This window comes from Dama dama, chromosome 23 (genome assembly GCF_033118175.1).
Source record: "Dama dama isolate Ldn47 chromosome 23, ASM3311817v1, whole genome shotgun sequence".
In the NCBI taxonomy this organism is placed as follows: Eukaryota; Metazoa; Chordata; class Mammalia; order Artiodactyla; family Cervidae; genus Dama; species Dama dama.
The window spans coordinates 79,206,077-79,225,524 of NC_083703.1; the positions used below are offsets into that span (position 1 = coordinate 79,206,077).

The window sequence follows — 19,448 nt, forward strand, 5'->3', positions numbered from 1 at the left end:
GACCCACACGCCGCAGGGCACCTAAGCCCGTGCCCGAGAGCCTGCGGGCCTTACCAGCTGAGCCAGGCCCACAGAGCCCACGTGGGCAACAAGAAGCACACTCTGTAACCAGAGTGAGCCCCGGTGCAGCCACGAAGGTCCAGTGCGCGAAAAATAAATACACATTAATGTAAAAAAAAGCATCACCAGGCACTGCTGGCCTGCGGGCCTGGCCGCCTCGGAGAACAGGAGAGGTGGAGGGGAGGGGGCCTGTCCTTTATGCCCCTGGCCTCAGAGGCTTCCAGAGGTGCCTGCAACTTCACAAACTACCCTGGAAACCTATGAACATGCCCCTCTTATCAGAGCATGTTCCTCCCACGGGCTCTGATTCCGCTCAGAGTCGGGGTGCAACCAGAACCTTTGGCAGACGTCTGTCTGGATGGCAGCTCTTTCCTGAGAACTCCCCTACCCCTTCCTTCCATCCCTCCATCATCATTTGTTTTTAAAAAAGACATCAATTGTTATAAACAATTTCTAAAAGAAACCCCCAAAGCCCATTAATATCAGAAAAGATGTTTACCCTACTCAAAAACCAAAAAAACTGGGAAATTCTTATTCCCATCCTCGTAATAAAAATTCAGAAGCGTGGGAACAGCAGCGTGAGCCAAGAGGTGGGGACGTGGACTGGCACTCAGGCTGCTGGCTGGGGTGTCTGCTGGAACAGCCTATCTGGGGCGGGAAACTGGCATTATCTATCAGAAACGCACCTCTGTCTCCCCTTTCCAGGATGTGCCAGGGAAATGCTCCGCACAGCGGGGCATGTGCAGAGTCAAGGGCAGCAGCACCGCAGTCAGCACGGGGCTGGTGGGCACCCCGATGGACCCAGGAGAGAAACCGACGGGAGGGGCTAGGGAGGGGCCAGTGAGCGCCGGCGACCAGGGACGCGGGCTCAGAGTGGAGGACATCTAAGCTGGAACCCGAAACACGAGAAGGGGCAGCCCCGCCAAGCACTCAGGGAAGACCCCAAGATACAAACAGCTGGTGTCCGGGATAAAGGAGTCCCTAAGCTCCTCTCCTCTGGCCCCTCAGCTCTTGGCACAGCACCAGCAGGGGGATGCACCCAAACCTCCAAGAGATTCAAAGAGTCGCTAAAGGAGCGCCACCCTGATGGAATGCCGGGCCGAGTCTCTCGGCAGACACCCCAGAGGAGACATCGAGGGCCCCCTGAGTTGATGCACAGTCTTCTGCACAACGCAGCTCCCTTCCAGGGAGGCACTCGGCAGGCGGAGGGCTGGGGAGAGAGCCTGCCTGCTCCCAGCGAGTGCAGGCCGACCCCCACAGACCCCCGCAGACGGTCGGATGGGGGGAGCTGAGCTTGGGCCACGCAGGGGTGGCTGTGCGCCCACGACTCTCACCTCAGGGCAGACATGGGCTGGTCTCAACCCCCAGCGCCCAGGGTTTTAGCGAGTCCTGACAACAGGGGCCCCCGAGGGCAGCGTCCCCATCTAGTACTGGCCAATCCTGGTGCCTTCAAAGGCTGCTGGAGATGCCCTCTCCCCCACACCCCGCTGTGCCCAGGACCGAAACTGTCTCCGGGAGAAGCAGACCCCAGCTTCAGCCACCCTGCCAGAGCATGCCAGCGCCAGTCCACAGAGCCGCGCTCATCTGGTCTGCCCACGGCTCGAAAGCTTTGTTTAACTTCTGGCCGTGAGGGGTCTTCACTGCCGTGGGTGGGCTTTCTCTGCTGCAGTGAGTGAGTAGGGGGCAGTGTGGCTACTCTCAAGTTGCGGTGCACGGGCTTAGTTGTCCCACGGGACACGGAACCTTCTCAGACCAGGAACTGAACCCACGTCCCCTGCATTGGCAGGTGGATTCTTAACCGCTGGACCACCACGGAAGTCCCTAAAGGTTTTGAAGTAGTTGTCAACTTTTAAATACAGGAGCTTTCACATTATATATATGTATATACATAAGTAGAGATTTCTGGCTTCTTCTGGAAAACTGGAAGATCTGAGGCCACTGGGTCTGCAGTCCTCACCGCATCTCCAGCGGGCGCTGAGCTCAGCCACCCCGTTTGGCCAGGCTCCCGCTTTCTCCTCATCATGGTCCCCACTCAGCCCTTAAGACCCCCTGCCCTGCGCCCCCCCCCCCCCCGCTCCCCCAGACCGCAACCCCACTTCCGAGGCTACATTCCCGGCAGCTCCCCTCACACAGCCCCGCCCTCAGCCGCCTGCCTACCATGGTGTCCGCTCCATCCTGCCCGCCAGGGTCTCCATCCAGCCAGGTATTTCCCCCAGCCCGAGACCCTCCACTGCAGTGCACTGCCAGGGACTTCTGACCCCGTCTGAGATGAGAGAGGGGGTGAGCCCCAGAAAGGGAGGATTCGACACATTTACAGCAACCAGACGCTGCTCTGACACGACTCTGTGATTCCAGGACGAGCCCCAAGGAACAGGGTACAGACGAGTGAGCATTATCAGACCCGCGTGGTGTGACCTGCATGCTGGTCACAGTTCAGCCCCAGCAGGGCCACCGACTGACCTGCTGCACACTGGGGGTGTCCCTTTCCACGGAGTCTGAGAAGAACCGGGATCCACGACACCCAGGCTCCGCTTCTGCCAAGCCCCACCAGCCTCTCCCGACTATCATCACCCCAGTGACTCCTCAGCCTAGCAGCCCAGTTACCATGGCAACTGTATCCTCTGCAGACTGATGCCAGCCAGTGCACCTGGACCCTTAGCATTGCCTGGCAAGCTTTTTTATTCTTTAAATTTCCAACTGATAATGGTGCAGTGACCAAGACACGGGAATTAGATTCTGAAGGGAACACAGAAGTGAAATCTCAAATAATTAAGATTACTCTCGAGGGCTGCTTCTGGAGTTGAGCACTGGAAGGAGGAAATGGCTTGCATTTAACTCCGTGTTTACATTAGAACCAGAGTGTGGTCAGACATCTACCCAGGGAGAAGCCAAGGCCCTCTAAAGAAACGGTCACCGCGCAGCTCCTCAGACCCACTGCAAAGCAGACGTCTACTGCAGGGCGTGGCAGGCACTGCTTCTGGATTGGGGATCACAGCTGGCTCTCGTCCCACCTCACCAAACACAAGGAATTCACACAAGTAGGGGGAAAACGCGTGTTTTAATGTCACAGTGCATTTCTGAGGAACTGTGTGAAATCTTTTTTCCATCTTTAAGGTGTCAGTGTGCCTTCCCTTCTCCTCCTCCCAGGAGATGACCTCTCCAAGGCTGTGTGACCTTAGGCAAGTCGCTCGACCTCTCTGAGACTCAATTCTTTATTCCATTAAGTGTCCTCATTTAATGTTGTGCGATCGAAACAAGAGAATGGAAGATAAAACAGTCTGTACACAAACAGGGCCTGACAAATAAGCCTTCTTACTGCTAATCTCTGACATTAAGGCTGAGAAGCTGAGCCCATCTCTGCCCACGTGCACTGAGTCTGTGGATGCCAGCCTGGGCAGAGGCCATGCGGGTCCAGCTCCTTGTCAGAGAGCATCCTGACCGCATCTGCTGTACTGAAGAGCCACAGAGCGGCACCAAGCAGAGGGAAATGGGCTGGGCGCGGGAGCGGGGCGGGGAGCGGAGTCTCCCACAGTAAAGACAAAAAGTTGCCAGTAGTGGAATTACATGTTAATAACAGTATATACTATTACATATTGGGTTGGCCAAAAAGCTTGTTTGGGTTCTTCATAAGATGCTACAGAAAAACCCAAACAAACTTTTTGGCCAACCCAGTAACATATATAATAGAGTGATAACAGGGGAACAGAGTTCTGCTTCTGGGGCAAAACACCTGGGCTCAAGTCATGCTGTGTGACCTTGGGCAAGTTACTTAGCCTCACCGACCCTCAGTTTCCCTGTCTGCAGCATGGGGATGAAGCCAGCACCTGCCCGCAGGGTACGGCTGGGAGGGTTAAGTGAACCGCGTGACACACAGCAGGTGCCGACAGACGGGCGGTCCCACCGCCATCACTCCAGCCGCCCCAGGCATGCTCAGCCCCTGGAGCCCTTCCGCTCAGCTGCACCCCAGTGTCCCAACCCCTTCTTCCCGCTCCTCAACAGGTCATCCCGCAAACTCTGTTCTGGGGTCCAGATGACCAGACAATTTCTGCATCACCTTGGAGTCTCCAACACCAGGGCACCATCAGGACCAGCTGAGGAGCCCTCACAGATGCAAGAGCCCGGACCTCCAGGCTGACCCACTTTCTGGTTCAGATTAGGATGTCAATCTCACGTGGCAATTAGGGGCTATTCCCAGAGTGGACGCTGTGGCCGAGTCCACAGGCCAGGGCGGACTCCTCTCCAGACGCCTCCGAGCACCAGGGGCCAATTAGATGGCCATTGCACTCCCCGGGGGTGCAGGAGCCAGTGGAAAACACCATTTGACCGACAGCTCATTTTCCCCACTGACAGATGATTATTCTCATTATACCGAAGGATTTGCTTTCCTCTTCAAATTGCTAACACATTCCTCCGTGAGGGCACATACCTGATGCGGTGACTGTGCCAGCCCAGAGCGCGTTCTCTATGCTCAGGCTCTCGCTGATCGGGGGGTCGCTGTCCTCCTGCAAAAGAGCAGATGGACACAGGCTGACCCATCCAGGTCTGCACGGAGCCCGCTGCTGTCTCCAGCCTGCTCTTTGCAAAAGAGGAAGAGAGGATGACCCCCGCATTTGGAAGCCAACAGCCCCGCCGGGAGAGAAGGATCATAAACCCTTATCCTTGGTGCTTCCGCCCCACGGAAATACTTGAAAACAGTGGTTCGTGATTTAAGAAATGCAGGCTTCCAGCACTGGAGAAACATTCCACAAGATGGGAATGATAATGGAGAGGGAAATCCATCAGAAACAGCCCTTTGCTGGCCTGTCTGAGGGCTTCTAGAACAAGAGCAGGAACAATTCATTATGGGTTTCACAAACTTATCATCTCAGATGCCTAAAATAATTCAAATCCAAATTTAATTTCTATTCTGAAAGGTTGGGAGATGGTTTAAAAGTTATAACCATGGTGGACAGGACTTGGAGGACACTCATTGGAAAAGACCCTGATGCTGGGAAAGATTGAAGGCCAGAGGAGGAGGGGACGATAGAGGAGGAGATGGCTGGATAGCATCACCGACTCGATGGACATGAGTTTGAGCGAATTCTGGGAGACGGTGACAGACAGGGAAGTCTGGCGTGCTGCAGCCTATGGCGTCCCAAAGAGTCAGAAATGACTTAGTGATGAACAATAGCAACGAATGGGCTCATGTGAAAAAGACAGAGTAACATTAATTACAAGAACACTTGGCTCTAAGTAGTCAGGGGATGAAAGCTGTCGGGAGGCTGGAAGAAATTTCCAGTTGTGTCGCTTTTACTGAGAAGCAGTTTTGTAGGTGGAGTCTTCTGACGGGGACGTCACCTCCACGTCACACAGAGCTACCCCCCGACAAAGCCCTGCCGGCACTGGGAAGCAGGCCCATACCCCAGTCATGCGCCCCCCAGACAGGACCCCGCACCCCTCGAGGCTTACTCACTCGGGTGAAGGTCCCCACGAAGTTGTGAATGTCGATGTTCGGCTCTTCCGCATACACATACGAGCGAATCTGAAGAAGGTCCTGTCCCCCGGGGGTGACGTTTTGGAGGTAAAACAAAGTCAGCACATGATTAAAAGGGATCTGGGGAAGCATCTGCTGTTTTTCAGAAGCAACTGTACTTTCCAAACAGGCCCTCAAAGCCACGGGGCAGGTGGAAGAAAGAGGGAAGCCTTCCAGCAAGTTAGTCTGGGAGTCTCTACCTGCAAGACCCCCAAACACCCGCAAGCCCCAAAGGGGAGCGTCTGTGTTTACCCGGCTTTTCCAGAACTGATTGATGGCGCACATCCCTCCCCCTCCACAACACTCTCATGTACAAGAGTCACTCAAACCCACCGAAACCCTCGCCCAACAACAAAGGGCCACAGGGCGCTGACTGTGTGCAAAGCCTCGGAAAGGGCAGAGAGGCGAACAAGTGTGCAAGAACACCTCACACCCGTTAGGGTGGCTGCGATCAAGATATAGGAAAGAGGACTGACTTCCCTGGTGGTCCAGCGGCTAAGAAGCCACCTGCCAATGCAGGGGTCCCGGTTCAACCCTGGGAACACCCCAGGCGCCTCCCCTGGGGCGACTAAGTGAACACACCACAACTGCCGGGCCGTCCTCTCGAGCCCGGGCTCCCCAAGAACAGACGCCACCCCGATGGAAGCCGCGGCCCGCAGAGAGCGGCCCCCGCTTGCCGCGACTGCAGAGAGCCCGCACTGCAACCACGGCCTGGGCAAGCCAGATGCAAATAAACACATGGGGTTTCCACAGCAAACGGAGCCCCAGGGGCTGGCGCACACGGGCCAGGAGCGGGTCTGCCTGCTCCTGGAGGGGAAGGGCAAGGGCCAGGGTCGGAAGGCAGAGCTGGCGCTGGCGGGTGTGGAGACGGGACGGGAGGGAAGTCCATCAGAGACAGTCCTCTCGCTGGCCTGTCTGAGGGCTTCCAGTACCGGGCAGGGCCTCTGCAGAGATATAAGAGCCGCAGGACCGAGTCCCAGTGACGGCAATGCCTTCGGAGACCCGAGCAAAGGAGCGCATGCCCTGCGTTGCCTTTTCATTTCTCACCAGGTGTTCCGCCAAGGTTTCTTAAGGGCTGGAGCTGCCCGCCAGAGACCATCAACCCCGTCGGCCAGACTGGGGTTCACAAGGCCGCACGGCCCGGAACTAGCGAGCGCCCGAGGTGCCGGGGCTCCATCTCACAGCGGGCGGCCTCCGTGTGGCCCGCGCGAGGTGGGGGTCAGAGCCCCGCGGGGACATGGCCATGGGGGTGGGGGCTTCTGCAGGGAAAGCTACTCACAGCGGCGGTAGGCAGCCTCTGCGTGCAGGCCACGGGAAGCCGAAGCTTCCAGTCTGTCTCCCCGTCCAGCTGATCCGTCCGCAGGAAGCAGGACCCTGTGGAGGGAAGAGGGGGCGCCCTCTGTGCACCTGAGGGTCAGGAGCCCCCCGGGCTGCGGGGGCGCCGACAGCTCCTGCTTTGGTCTGTGTCAGGACAGCCGGCCAACGGCCAAGAGGGAAGAAGTGATACCCGACTTCCTGCTTTCGCCAGCAGCTCTGGGTTTAAATCCCCGCTCATCCACTCACAGTGGGAGCCGGGGCTGGGCTCCTGACCGCGCTAAGCCTCAGCATGTCGTGTCTGTAAACTGGGGAGAAACGCAGACCTCTCAAGCTGGCTGTAGAGGATTCAGTGGGGGTGACTGTACCCCCAGACAGCAGCTGGCACAGGCTCACCAACATTCACGTCTATGAGGTGCAGGCGTTACAAGCAGCTTCCCAGGAACCGAAGCTCCTGGGTTCAAGGCTCCACGGCTCACTAGCTGCACAACTTGAGGTAGCCACTTCCCTCTGAGCCTCAGTCTCCTCACGTGCACAAATGAGGATATCAGAGCGCCGACTCACACTATGAGGACTAGAGAGCTGCTTCATGCAAACTGCTCAGACCTGGGAAGGACCACGGAACCGTCAGCCGTGACTATCCACCTGCACGCGTGACGGATGCCAGCTGCAGCCTGATATGTGCATGTCTGAACAGTCAGTCAGCTCCATGTTTCATCAGAGGATCCACCGAATATCCTGACACTGCAGTTAACTTATGAGAACTTTCAGGAAGACCCCTTCCAGTCCATCTTCTGGTTTTGTTTTTGGGGAAAAGAGAGAACACTCTGGGACCCTAATCCATTTTCACTGACAAGGACACAAGGACCAATCTGAGGACAAAGCTGTCGTGTTTAAAAGACTGTTTTAATGGAGTACATTCTACCCTCTTTGGATGATTTAATGTATCATTAGTATACCTTGCATAGTATACTTGATGCAAAGAGCCAACTCACTGGAAAATACCCTGAGGCTGGAAAAGACCGAGGGCAGGATAAGGGGGCAACAACCGACATGAGATGGTTGGATGGACATGAGTTTGAGCAAACCCCAGGAGACAGTGAAGGACAGGGAAGCCTGGCATGCCACAGTCCATGGAGTCACAGAGTCAGACGTGACTGCGTGACTGAACAAAAACAACAAATTAAATATGAAACCTCAGCCTCACTTTTACCCAATTCATTACAGGATGAGGCTGCAGCAAGCTCAAAAGAATATAAAGGTGGATTTTTCTGAGATTCAAAGGTCTCTGCTTCTGCTTGCGGGGTAAGAGAAAAATGGCCTTGTGTCCTAAGAACAGCTTAAATAACAAAAATAAAAAGGAGATTTGAATCAACTGATGAGGTGGGCAGGCAGCAGAGGGTGCAGCCACCCTGGGGAATACAGCCGGGCCTCCAACCCTGCTGGGGATGCAGGACCTGTGCCGGCTAAGGGTCCGGCATCATTTCATATGAGGGACATGAGGATTCGTGGATTTGGTACCCACAGGGGGTTCCTGAAACCAACCCTCCTGGGTCACGGAGAGACAATGGTAACTGTGACAGAGTCTTATAGGAGACTGGAGAGGTTCATTCAGGCAAACGGGCTGTAACAATAAATAAACGGACAGGCAGGTGCGCCCGTGGCCCCACCACTCAGGAGCCGAGGTTGGAGGGAAGGCCACCCCACTCTCTCCTGCCCGGCTTCTCTACTACCCCACCTCGGGACACACCTCCCAGCATCTTCTCAGAAGAGAGTCTGTTGCTGTTGGCTTCTGTGTGTTCAACACACTTCCCCATCCTGCCAACTCCTGAGGTTGAGCTGAACACAGCCCAGCAGGGAAAACACCCAGCCACCACGTGTAATCCCCCAGCAGTGACTCGGCACAGATCCCGCTTCCTCTGTCGTCATCAGAACCTGTTGACCAAGCCCCCTCGTCCCCCCCCCCAATTTTTTTTAAAGACTGCTCTATGAAATTTTTGGTGTGTCTCCATGGCTCCAAAATGATCATCCATTTCTTACATTTTCAAATGATTATTTTGCCAAATCACCACTGAAAGGTTAATGGCTATTTTAAAAATTGATCCCAGATGCTTACCGTTTTTTTCTGACGTCCTCAGGAAGATCATGTCGGCAGGGACCCGCTGGTTCTGTGTTATGAACAGAGACTGTTACCGTGAGTGCCCCTGGGTGGGGGATTTGCGCCCCCACCCCCACCCCGGGCCCCCTCGGTGGGGAGTGAGGGGGAGGGGGCAACCAAAACCCACAGCCTCTTTTAAGTGTCTGCCTTTGTCGGAGACAGACCTGGGGATTTATCCTGTTTCTGAATCTGAAAAATCTTGCGCTGCTGCTGTTACACTGCTAATCCCCTATTGAAATCTTATCTCGGAAAGAAAGCTTCCCGTTTTCTGGCGAATCCAACCATTACCTCCTGCAACTGCAGCCTGCGGACCCGGGGGCCCAAAGCCTGCTCCCCGAACTGGCTCTCATCCAGGCTGTCTGCTGAAACTAAAGACAGACATATGCTGGGCTCATGCTTTCTGCTTCTACCAGTTTTCAGGCTTGATGTTTGGCTTTGAGCGGGATTTAAATAAGGAAGTCAAGTAGGAAGAAGAGAAAAAAAAGCCACGCTCAAAAAAAAGAGGGACAGCCAACAGCAGCCCTTGTGTAATTGTGAACAGGAAAGTGTGTCAGAGCAGAACGAGGTCTGCGAGGGTCTTCGCAGCTGCCACTCAGGAGAGCTTTGCTTTGCCTCAAATCAACTGTGAGTTCTTAGATTTAATCCTTTTAAAAGAGCAGAGTTCACTTCCTTCAGAAACGAGTTGAGATGCAATCCTTTTCTAAGCAGGTGTGACTCCAAGACTCTCCAGGGCCACCCCTGAATCCAGCAGCCCCCAGTGTACGCAGTACCAGGAGATGTGAGCCTTGGTTGGAGTAAGAAACAGAACAGGACAGCACAATGTTTCTGTCAAAAATACGCAACCTAAAATTCTTCAACAGGCAAATGACAAATATTTTTATGTGCTGACATAGCCAGCGGGCCTCTAGGAAAAAACTTGATGATGAATTAAAAACAAAAAGAAGACTCCCAAACAAGGAATACATCAAACGGGAAATCAGAGCGTATACTCTTCCTGTTTGTAAGCGGGATTTCTCGCTAAGCAGCACAGAAACCTTGAAACAATATTTTGGGTCTGTGTCTCATGTTTCTCCCAGGCAAAGGTGCGCAGTAGAACCCAGGAAGCTTATGGCCACAGATACAGGCATCGCACGGCGGGATTCGTTAAGTGGGTGCGCATGCGCGGGGCGTGGTCACACGGGCGGGACCATGCCCCGCGCATGCGCACCCACGCAGCAGCCGCCACGAGCCGCGAGACTCCGCTCTCACCTTCTCAACGATGATGAGGTCTCCCACCTGGATGCCGGAGCTCTTCACCTTCACCGTCCCTGCAAAGAAACGGGCCCACAATACCTCACGTCTGAATTCAAGTCCTCGTGTCTCTACAGAGCGTCCGCCAGCCTCCACACCCTGAAGGATGTGCCTCCCAAACCCAACGGCTGCGGCGTCTCCCGCCTCTCTCAGGAAAGGTTCGTCTACTGCAGAGGCCAATTCGAAACCTGATCCCCACATCTGAGAGCCCTGGAAGGATTCACAGGCCTCAAGTCAGATCTTCTGTCCTAATGGCACCTTAGAGGCTATTCTAAATTGGGACTACAAAAGATTCATTCAGCCTCACACACACACACAGAAATGGGGAAGAAAATTCAAAGTCAGATCCATGGTCAGAAGATCAACACTGAATTCTCAGCACCACCAAAAAGAAAGCAGCTAACCCAAAGTGACTTTTTAAAATTTGCAATTGCTATACAGTATGGTTCATATGGGCTTCACTGGTGGCTCAGACGTAAAGAATCTGCCCGCAATGCAGGAGACCCTGCTTCCATCCCTGGGTCAGGAAGATCCCCTGGAGAAGGGAATGACCCACTCCAGTATTCTTGGCTGGAGAATCCCATGGACAGAGGAGCCTGGTGGGCTACAGTCCACGTTGTTGCGAAGAGTCAGACATGACTTAGTGACTAAACAACAACTGGTTTATATGATTATAATCAGACCACACAACTCTGGCCAGATGCTTATCTGGATAAATAACAACAGCCTATATTAAACACGGATTCCATGCTAAGCGCTGTATTTACATTGACATCCTGATGGCTTCACTTCCTCCTCTCAATGGCCATCAGAAAAGATACTATCTCTAGCTTTCAGACAAGGGAAGTGGGCTCAGAGAGGCCCCATCTGCCCCCAGTCTCACAGAACAGGCCAGCAGCAACAGGCACAGCCCCACCTGACTTCAGAGGAAGGAAGAAAAAAACAGGAAATTCAAGTCAACTCAAAAAACATTTACTGAAGTGCCATGGTCTAGGAATTCAAAGACAGTCCCCTCATCCTAAAAAAGCCACAGTCTCATGCAGAAGTCAACAAAGGTGTCCTGGGAAGAGCAGGACAGTAGATAGTTTAGGTTCTGCAGCCAATAAACAAACTCAAGTCTCCCAAAAACTGTTCTCCTCAAAGGCCAATAGTCTTTTGTGCATTTATGGTGTAAAGTGTAAAGACCCATTCCTGGCTCCCAGGCCAAGGTGGTGGGCTGAATTTGGCCTACCAGCTGTAGTCTGCAAACCCATGAGCTGTGAGAAAGACAGCAGGATAGATGCTGTGAGTGCAAAATAGTGTGTGAAAGGACAGGAGTTAGGTGAGTGCAGAAAGGAATCAGGAAGGAAGGAGACCTCCCCCTCTGAAGGAGGACAGAGAACAGTGGCTGGCACCCTGAAGGCACATGATGCCTCACCCCACGTTTCAGCCCCTTCAGCTGAATGCCTGCTGGAGGCCAGAGGTTCCAAGGGTGGGCTCCGTGAGACTAGCACCAGGGGAGGAGGCAAGAGACACATAATAAGTGAATGGGGTGGGGCATGGGGAGGTGTCAACAAACACTGTACAGAAGCGCTGAGGTCAGACATGACCAGGTGAATCTGGCTACCAGCATCGGGAAAAAGGCATGAGATGGGAAAAGAGACGCATGAACAGTACACGTATGTGTGTGGCCGCAAGCTGGAACTCCTTTAGCAAGACCAGAAGCGTCACATGGAGCACAGAGACGAAGGTCTGCGGGCAGCCAGGTGGCCAGCACCCTGTGAACACGCCTTCGGAGGACTCGGGTCTTTACTCTCGTGATGGATGGGATTCCCACACAAGGGAGCAACACCACCAAAATCTTCATGCTCCTCGCACCTCCTATTAGGCCCGTTCAATAAGTCCAGGGGTCCTGAATCTGCTGTCCCCCACTGTGGGCTCCTTCCTCCAACAAACACCCCACATTCACCCACCAGTAACTTGTGCACGCAGCTCAGATTATTTGATCTTATTTTCACATCATTTAATGCCACGGGTCTTTCCAGTAATTCATCACTGCTGAGATGCTTCAAAGCATTCCAAAGACTTCAACTGAAACAGTTCTTCCTAAGAGGTTCCACAGGGTTTGATCTTTAACTAATGTTTGTCCTTAATTAAATTTTGTCATGGTAACAGTGAGAAGACCTGGTGCTAAAAGGGCAGCTCTCAAACATGAATGACGTCTAGAAAGCACGATGCAGAGGGCCCTCAAGATGGTTAGACGGTCCCAGCTAGACCCTCCCTCCCCCAAAAAGGGAGACTCCCATAGAACCTTGCCTTCATAAAGCAGAACTCAAGCCGATGGCCTGAGCCGGGGCATCCTTGGAACCCACTCGCCTTAAGCATCTGTGACGCCACTATCTTTGCAGAGAGTCAGCTCGTTAGAAACACATGAATGAACAGGGGGTGCGAAGCACAGAATTCTCTTCCTGCCTGAACAATGCTTCTGGCCCCAGCAGGGGGGCAACAGGGAAACTGCACACAGACACACTGCTCTTTCTGAGCAGCTTATCAAGGATCTTCCTGGAGGGAAGATCGTAAATTCAGCACGTCCCCCTACCCGCACCCCCTGGTGCCCGTAAGCTTTTCCTTTGCCTGAGTTCACCCCAACTTTCCCAAACATAAATTTACACATTGTCTTTGGTGTTCTCACTGGAATTTATGCTGGTGGCCTGACCCAAACCATCCCTGAGCCTGTGTTCTGATCTTCAAGCCCTACTCACATGTTTTCTCTGAATGGCCAACCCTAAGAACACTGTTATAAGTCTTATTAAATAATAACTGCATCTGGATGTGCATGGGCATGTGAGCAAGACAGAGGACAAAATCAGGGGCATTATCCTAAAAAGGTTAATCTAGGGACAGAGAAATTTATCCTTTTCTTTAGCATATGTACTTTCTAAATTCTTCACGATGATTTTTTCTTTTTTCTTTTTTTTTTTTAGAGTTAACATGAGGGGCTCCTTCAATAAGAAAAAATATATAATAAATTAAATTAGTTCCAACATCTAAGTGACCAAGCCCAGACTTTCCCCTTCCAGGCGAGGTTCTGATTTACGATGGGTTAATTTGAACTCTGGCTCTCTGTCCTTCTGCTCTGCCTCAACAAAAACCCCTTTAATCCACTGCGCTTGCAGAGCAGTTTCTGACCAACCCCAGCAGGCCGATCCCTCGGACAAACCCTCCTACTGTAACGGGCTCCATGTCGGGAGGAGGGCAGTGGGGGGACACTCCCGCCCCGAGGTCCCTGGGGAGTCTCAGTCACAGCTCCCTCATTAGCATGTTAGTATTCGGTGGGAGGAGCCTCAGCTTTTCAGGTTCCACACCAGGGGACCCTCAGACTCACCAGCTCCGCTGAGTCAACACACAGGCCGGAATGTAAGTTTGGACATCTCGGGTCGTGCTGCCGTTCTGGGGTGATGAAAACTGTGCGGTTCACAAGTGTTAAATGGACAGCTAGCGGGAGCTGCTGCCCAGCACGGGCGCTGGGCTAGGTGCTCTGTGATAACCTAGAGCAGTGGGATGGTGGGCACGGGGAAGGGGGGGGTCCAAGAGGGAGGGGACGTGTGTACACCTATGGCTGGTTCACGCCACTGAACATCAGAAACCAACCAACACTGTAGAGCCAATGTCCTCCAAATTAAAAAAAAAAAAAATGTCTAGCTCACATCTGCATGCAGAACACACGTGTACCTGCTCCTTCTGATAAGAAAAGGCAAAACCAGAAGCACAAAAGGAAAGAGAAGGGGAAGCAGAGATCCACACTCCAATTCCAACATCACTGGGGGTTTTGCTGCCCACATCCAACATCTGAATGACACGCCCTCTCTAAGGAGGCCTCGAGTGGTAAAGAAACCACCACTGAGGCAGGACAGAAACAGGACCAGACTCAGCAGTGAAGAGCCAAGCACACGGTGGCTGGGATTAACCCCGAGAAAGAGAAGAATCTCAAACCTGTGGAAAAGGTCCAAAACACATGATGTCTAACCGTGCCTGAGCCACTGTGCTGAGCGTTCTACCAACGTTCCTGCAAAAAAGGAAGAGCAGAAACGTTCACACTCTCACGGAGCTCCCCATCTTCCTCAGAAAGGAAACCAAGGCCTGAAAAACGGCACAGCGACAGTGACGATGACCTAGACCTCGAGATAGACGAGAGCCTGAGGCCTCCCTGCTGGCTTGGTGGTGAAGAGTCCGCCTGCCAATGCAGGGGACACGGGTTCGATCCCTGGTCCGAAAAGATCACTCAAGCCCCGGAGCAACTAAGCCCGTGCACCATGACGACTAAGCCTGTGCTCTAGAGCTGGGAGCCACAGCTCCTGAAGCCCACCCACCCTAGAGCCGGCGCTCTGCAACAAGAGGGGCGGCTGCAACGCGTAGCCTGCGCACCGCAACCAGAGAAGGCCCGGGGGCAGCAGGAGACCCAGCACAGTCAAAAATAAAGCAGGTGTTCTGAGAGAGAGAGGAGTCCGCCCTACAGTCCCTTATCCAACTGGAAGAAAATTCTCTACTAACACCACACTGGGAAGTCAGCAGACCTACTTCCCAAGGGCTCCTATTTTCTGTTCCTTTTTTCTTCCCCATCTACTTGAGAGACTCCTAAAGCTTCTAGAGACGGAGCCCAACCCTGTGTATTCATGTGACCTGTGTGTTCACATGGATCCCCTCACCCTTGGGCGAATGGCCTACTCTTTTCATATTATAATTCTTAATAACTTCTAAACAAGGGACCCTGAATTTTCATTCTGCATCACAAATGACACAGCTGGTCCTGCACAGGCGTGAACGCACGCACTCACACCTTCTTCACAAAGTGAGAAGAAGATCTGGTCTAGGAGGCGAAGACACAGAACTGCTCACCTTGCCCCCCAGACCTCCCTTCTCTTTGGGATCCTGTCACATTCAACCTCCAACCTCTTGGCTCTGGGATTTTCACATATCTTTGCAGAAACTCTACAGAAGTTGGGTAAGAGATTTTTCAAAGGTTAAGTGGCAGATTGCCTGCCGGCCACATCCTAAATCATGAAATGCCTTCTATAAAATAAAAATGCACCCTGTTCAGCTTCAGCCACTGCATCCAAGCCATCTCTTGAGTCAGAGTTTATAATGGAGAACTTCCAATTACTAGATCTGTTTATTTCTGCAGAGATGGACCCCCAAGCCTTTCATAAGCAAACCTATTGAGCCCAAACCATGCTTTTCATGGATGAGAGCTTCAGAATAAGGGCAGTTTGTCTACACTGCAGAGAGAAACCAGATGTTTTCCATGAGTCGAAACAAGCAAATGACAATTCAGTCAAACTGCAGAACCGCCCGCAAAAAAAAAAAAAAAAAAGTAAATTCCAGGGCACTGGTACGTGTGGGTCAATTTTCTGACCCCTGAACACCTCCAGCTATACTTCTATTTTTCATTGTGCACGCAGGACATTAATTGCCTTTGTAGGTCTCTAGCAGCAAGCTCCATGCACTAACCCTGGTTAATGTATAACTCTTTAACTCGAACTCTAATCTGACTGTGACAGTGATGAGTTGTAAATTCTACAGCATGTGTACATTTCCTGGGCTTGACACGAAAACGCCTCTGCAGACCCGGCAGGGTTCACAGGTTTAAAGTTGGTATTTTCATCTTCCAATTGGCTTGTCTTGCATTGCCCAAAGTCGAAGAAAAGACTGTTATGTGAAAACAGGCAGAGGGTGGAAGAGTATTATTATAAATTCCATGGGCCACTTCCTGGGGCTTTTGTTTAAATTAGCGGGAACTTTAAAAAGAAAGGCTGGAGTTTAAATTTAACAAGTTTATACTCCACAGAGACTTTTAAAATAAATATATAAATGGTCCTCCCCTGCTCCTGGTGCCCAATAATGATGGAATAGACCAACACCTCCCGCAGGGGGTAAATACCTGTTGGGAAGGATAACAGTGCAATTTGCATGCGAGATCTTTTTCCGGGGTTGCTTTTTTATTTTGATTAAACAGTAGATCAGTTCACCAGTGATTTGTAATAAAGTGAATTTTGAGTAGTTTGAAAGAATAAAAGGAACCTTATGAGTCTGAAATAACAAACTTCGTATCTGTCAGAAAATGTATGGGAAAGTGTTTGGCAAGACCTATTTTAAGTTAAGACTTGTAAAAGCTAATGCTCTGAATCTTAATGAGAGACGCCCGGGAAGGGAAATGCTTTGCTTACTGAGCTGTATTTGAGCACCTCAGTAAAAACCTTTGCAGTAGTTTTGCAGCAGGGATATTCAAAAGACCATCACGGAGCAGATGCAAGCTATTTACGGATAAAATGGATAAGGTCCTAGTGTTTAGCACAGGAACCAGATTCAATAACCTGTAATAAACCACAGTGGAAAAGAATATATACATGTATCACTGAATCACTGTGCTCTACACCAGAAATTAACCTAACATTGCAAATCAACTACACTTCAGTAAAATAAAACTTTCAGGGAACTGTAGTCAATGTCCTGCGAGAAGCCATAGCAGAAAGAATATACACGAAAGAAAAGTCTCCGTGTGTCTGACCAAGTCACTCCGCTCTACCGCAGAGGCTGGCACAACACTGGGAATCAACTATACATCAATTTCAAAAATAAAGTTTAAAATGATTTTGAATAAAAAAAAAGTTTTAAAAGGCCATCACTGTAATTCTCTTCTCGAAAAAAGTATGAAGCCTTTTTTAGTGTTATCCCATGTCTGAACAGAGTTCATACTTTAAAAACGTAAATGGTACCTGTGTTTAAGAACGCAGAGTTTCCGTTTCGCTCATTAACTATTAGCTAAACAACGGCCATTAATGAACCCGTGTTCCCTGCCCTATCCGATCTTCTCCCGACGAACTCCACTGGAATACAAGGTCCTAAAGGAAACACATGTGTGTCTTTATACCTCAAATTTTAGTCATATTCATTGCAGTCCTAAATAATGGGGTAAAGTGGATTCTGAATTAAATTTTTTTTTAATGTATCACTCTCAAATGGAAGCGAGGTCCTTGAGATGACTCTGTGACTAGCAACATGGAGGAACAACCTGGAAAGAACAGGGGAAGGGTGACGATACCAGTTCCGTTCTTTGCACCACATCTGTCCTAAAAAGCTGAAGACAAGACAGATTCCCTCCACTCTGCAGACCTTTGACTTGTGACTTACGGTTCACCCTGTGCCCAGATGTCCCCAGCAGGAAAGAAGCCCCAGCAATTGTGTTAATTGTGCTTCTGTTTGCACTTTCTTTCAAGGCTAATTATCCACTTGCTTCATTTAGCCCTTGATCACAAGTTAGGCTGGGAAAACATTCCTGGCATGAGGACCCCTGGAATTCATCTGGTGAAAATGCAAAAATAGTTACCCACACCCCACCTGTGATAAGCAAGGCAGGACCCCCTTCAGAAATAAAGTTGGAGTTTGGGGAAAGTCAAGGATAAAGAAAAATAATTCCTTTACTGATTATTATTTCCTGGCCCAAGCCAAATCTTTCAAGTAACAAAACAAAGTTTTGCTGAGTCTGCTTCGACTTCAAGACCCTCTCTTCTTCAGCTTTGGTGTTTCCAGGGCCACTGAATACTATTAATTTGGAAAGACAGCTCTACAATTAAAGTCATAAAACGCATAAAGGTCACAGAACCTAACCTCTTTTAAGTCTCTGATCAGGTTTAAGTGTGGATTTCAAGTAGGAGGAAAGGGGATGATTACTTATTTAAAAGCATCCTTCCTATGTGGCTTTCAACAGTTTGTCCACCTCAGAATGAGGAGGCTGGATCGACTTCTTTGGACTCAGAAATGTGTTTTGTCATATTGTATATTCAATATCCTATAATAAATCGTAATGGAAAATAATCTGAAAAGGCTTCCGTGATGACTCAGAGGTAAAGAATCTGCCTGCAATGCAGGAGATGCAAGACATTCGGGTTCAATCCTGGGTTGGGAAGATCCCTGGAGAAGGAAATCACTCCAATATTCTTGCCTGGAAAATCCCATGGACAGAGGAACCTAGTGAGGAACCATGGGGGTCACAAGAGTTGGACACGCCATAGTGACTAAACCAACATCATATATATGTGTGGGGTTGGCCAAAAAGATTTCACAGAAAAATACAGATGAATGTTTTAGCCAACTCAATATATAACTGAATCACTTTGGTGTACCCCAGAAATGAACACAGTGTAACACAATGCTGTAAGTCAACTAAAACCTCAATTTTAAGAACACGTTTTTAAACTATGTACTAAAGCTGAACACTGTGGCAATTATTAAGAAATTCTTCGGCAAAGTCTGAGCCTCAGCTCGGGGCCCAGTGGTGACCAGATTCACAGACGAAGGTGTTACATCAGACAACCAGGCTCACGCCACAGCTCGACCCTGTAACTACTACATCATCTCAGACACGATGCTGTCCCTCTCTGAGCCTCGGTTGTCCATCTGTAAAACCCACCTCTGTGAGGCTGTTTTAAAAAGTACAGAGCAGACCTTATCCAGCGCCTGGCTGGTTTATAGTCGAAAAACCTCCTTTGTTTTTTCCTCTCCTGCTTCCCACTGTGGACAGCATTTTTCTAACAGTTCCAATGCCACCTTCTCCCTGCTGCATGCGTGATGACAGATTCTTGGATCACACAATGAACTTGCCCAGAGTCTCAGGTCTTCACTGGCCGATATGGTCTTGTCTTCTATTTTCCCAGGAAGGAGATGCTCAGGAAATAAGGCTGAATTGGGAAAAACAAGATGCAGCCAGAACATGAATTCTGTCCCCCATGCTTCTAACCACCACTGTCTGTGACCTTTGGAGAACTCCCTCTTCTTCCTTTCTCCCAGCCGTGCTGGGTCTTTGTTGAGGCTCACAAGCTTCTCCACTTGCTGAGCACGAGCTCCACGGCGTGCCGGCTCAGTAACTGGCGCACGCACGTAGCTGTCCTGCAGCGTGTGGGAACGTCTTTCCCTGACCAGGGATTGAACCCTAGTCCCTGCATTGGAAGGCAGGTCTCTTAACCTCGGGATCCCAGAGAAGTCCCCTGGAGAACTCTTTACCAGGCCACTTCCCGGGCATGGGATCCACGTCACGGCACAGGGGGATGCACTCGGAAGCGGCCGTGACTTGGTTTCACG

At 51.0% G+C, this 19,448-nt stretch overlaps 1 protein-coding gene across 5 annotated transcripts in view; it reads right to left on the bottom strand.

Moving 5' to 3' along the window:
* ATP9A (ATPase phospholipid transporting 9A (putative)) overlaps nt 1-19,448 on the bottom strand; it is a 122,068-nt gene that overhangs the window by 63,399 nt on the left and 39,221 nt on the right. For all 5 annotated transcript variants that reach the window (XM_061127521.1, XM_061127525.1, XM_061127522.1 and 2 more), the window contains exons 5-9: nt 10,293-10,351; nt 9,003-9,054; nt 6,852-6,946; nt 5,513-5,593; nt 4,487-4,562 (exon numbers count right to left, since the gene is read on the bottom strand). In XM_061127521.1, the coding sequence (XP_060983504.1) occupies nt 4,487-4,562; nt 5,513-5,593; nt 6,852-6,946; nt 9,003-9,054; nt 10,293-10,351 (363 nt within the window). The remainder of the gene's footprint in view (nt 1-4,486; nt 4,563-5,512; nt 5,594-6,851; nt 6,947-9,002; nt 9,055-10,292; nt 10,352-19,448) is intronic.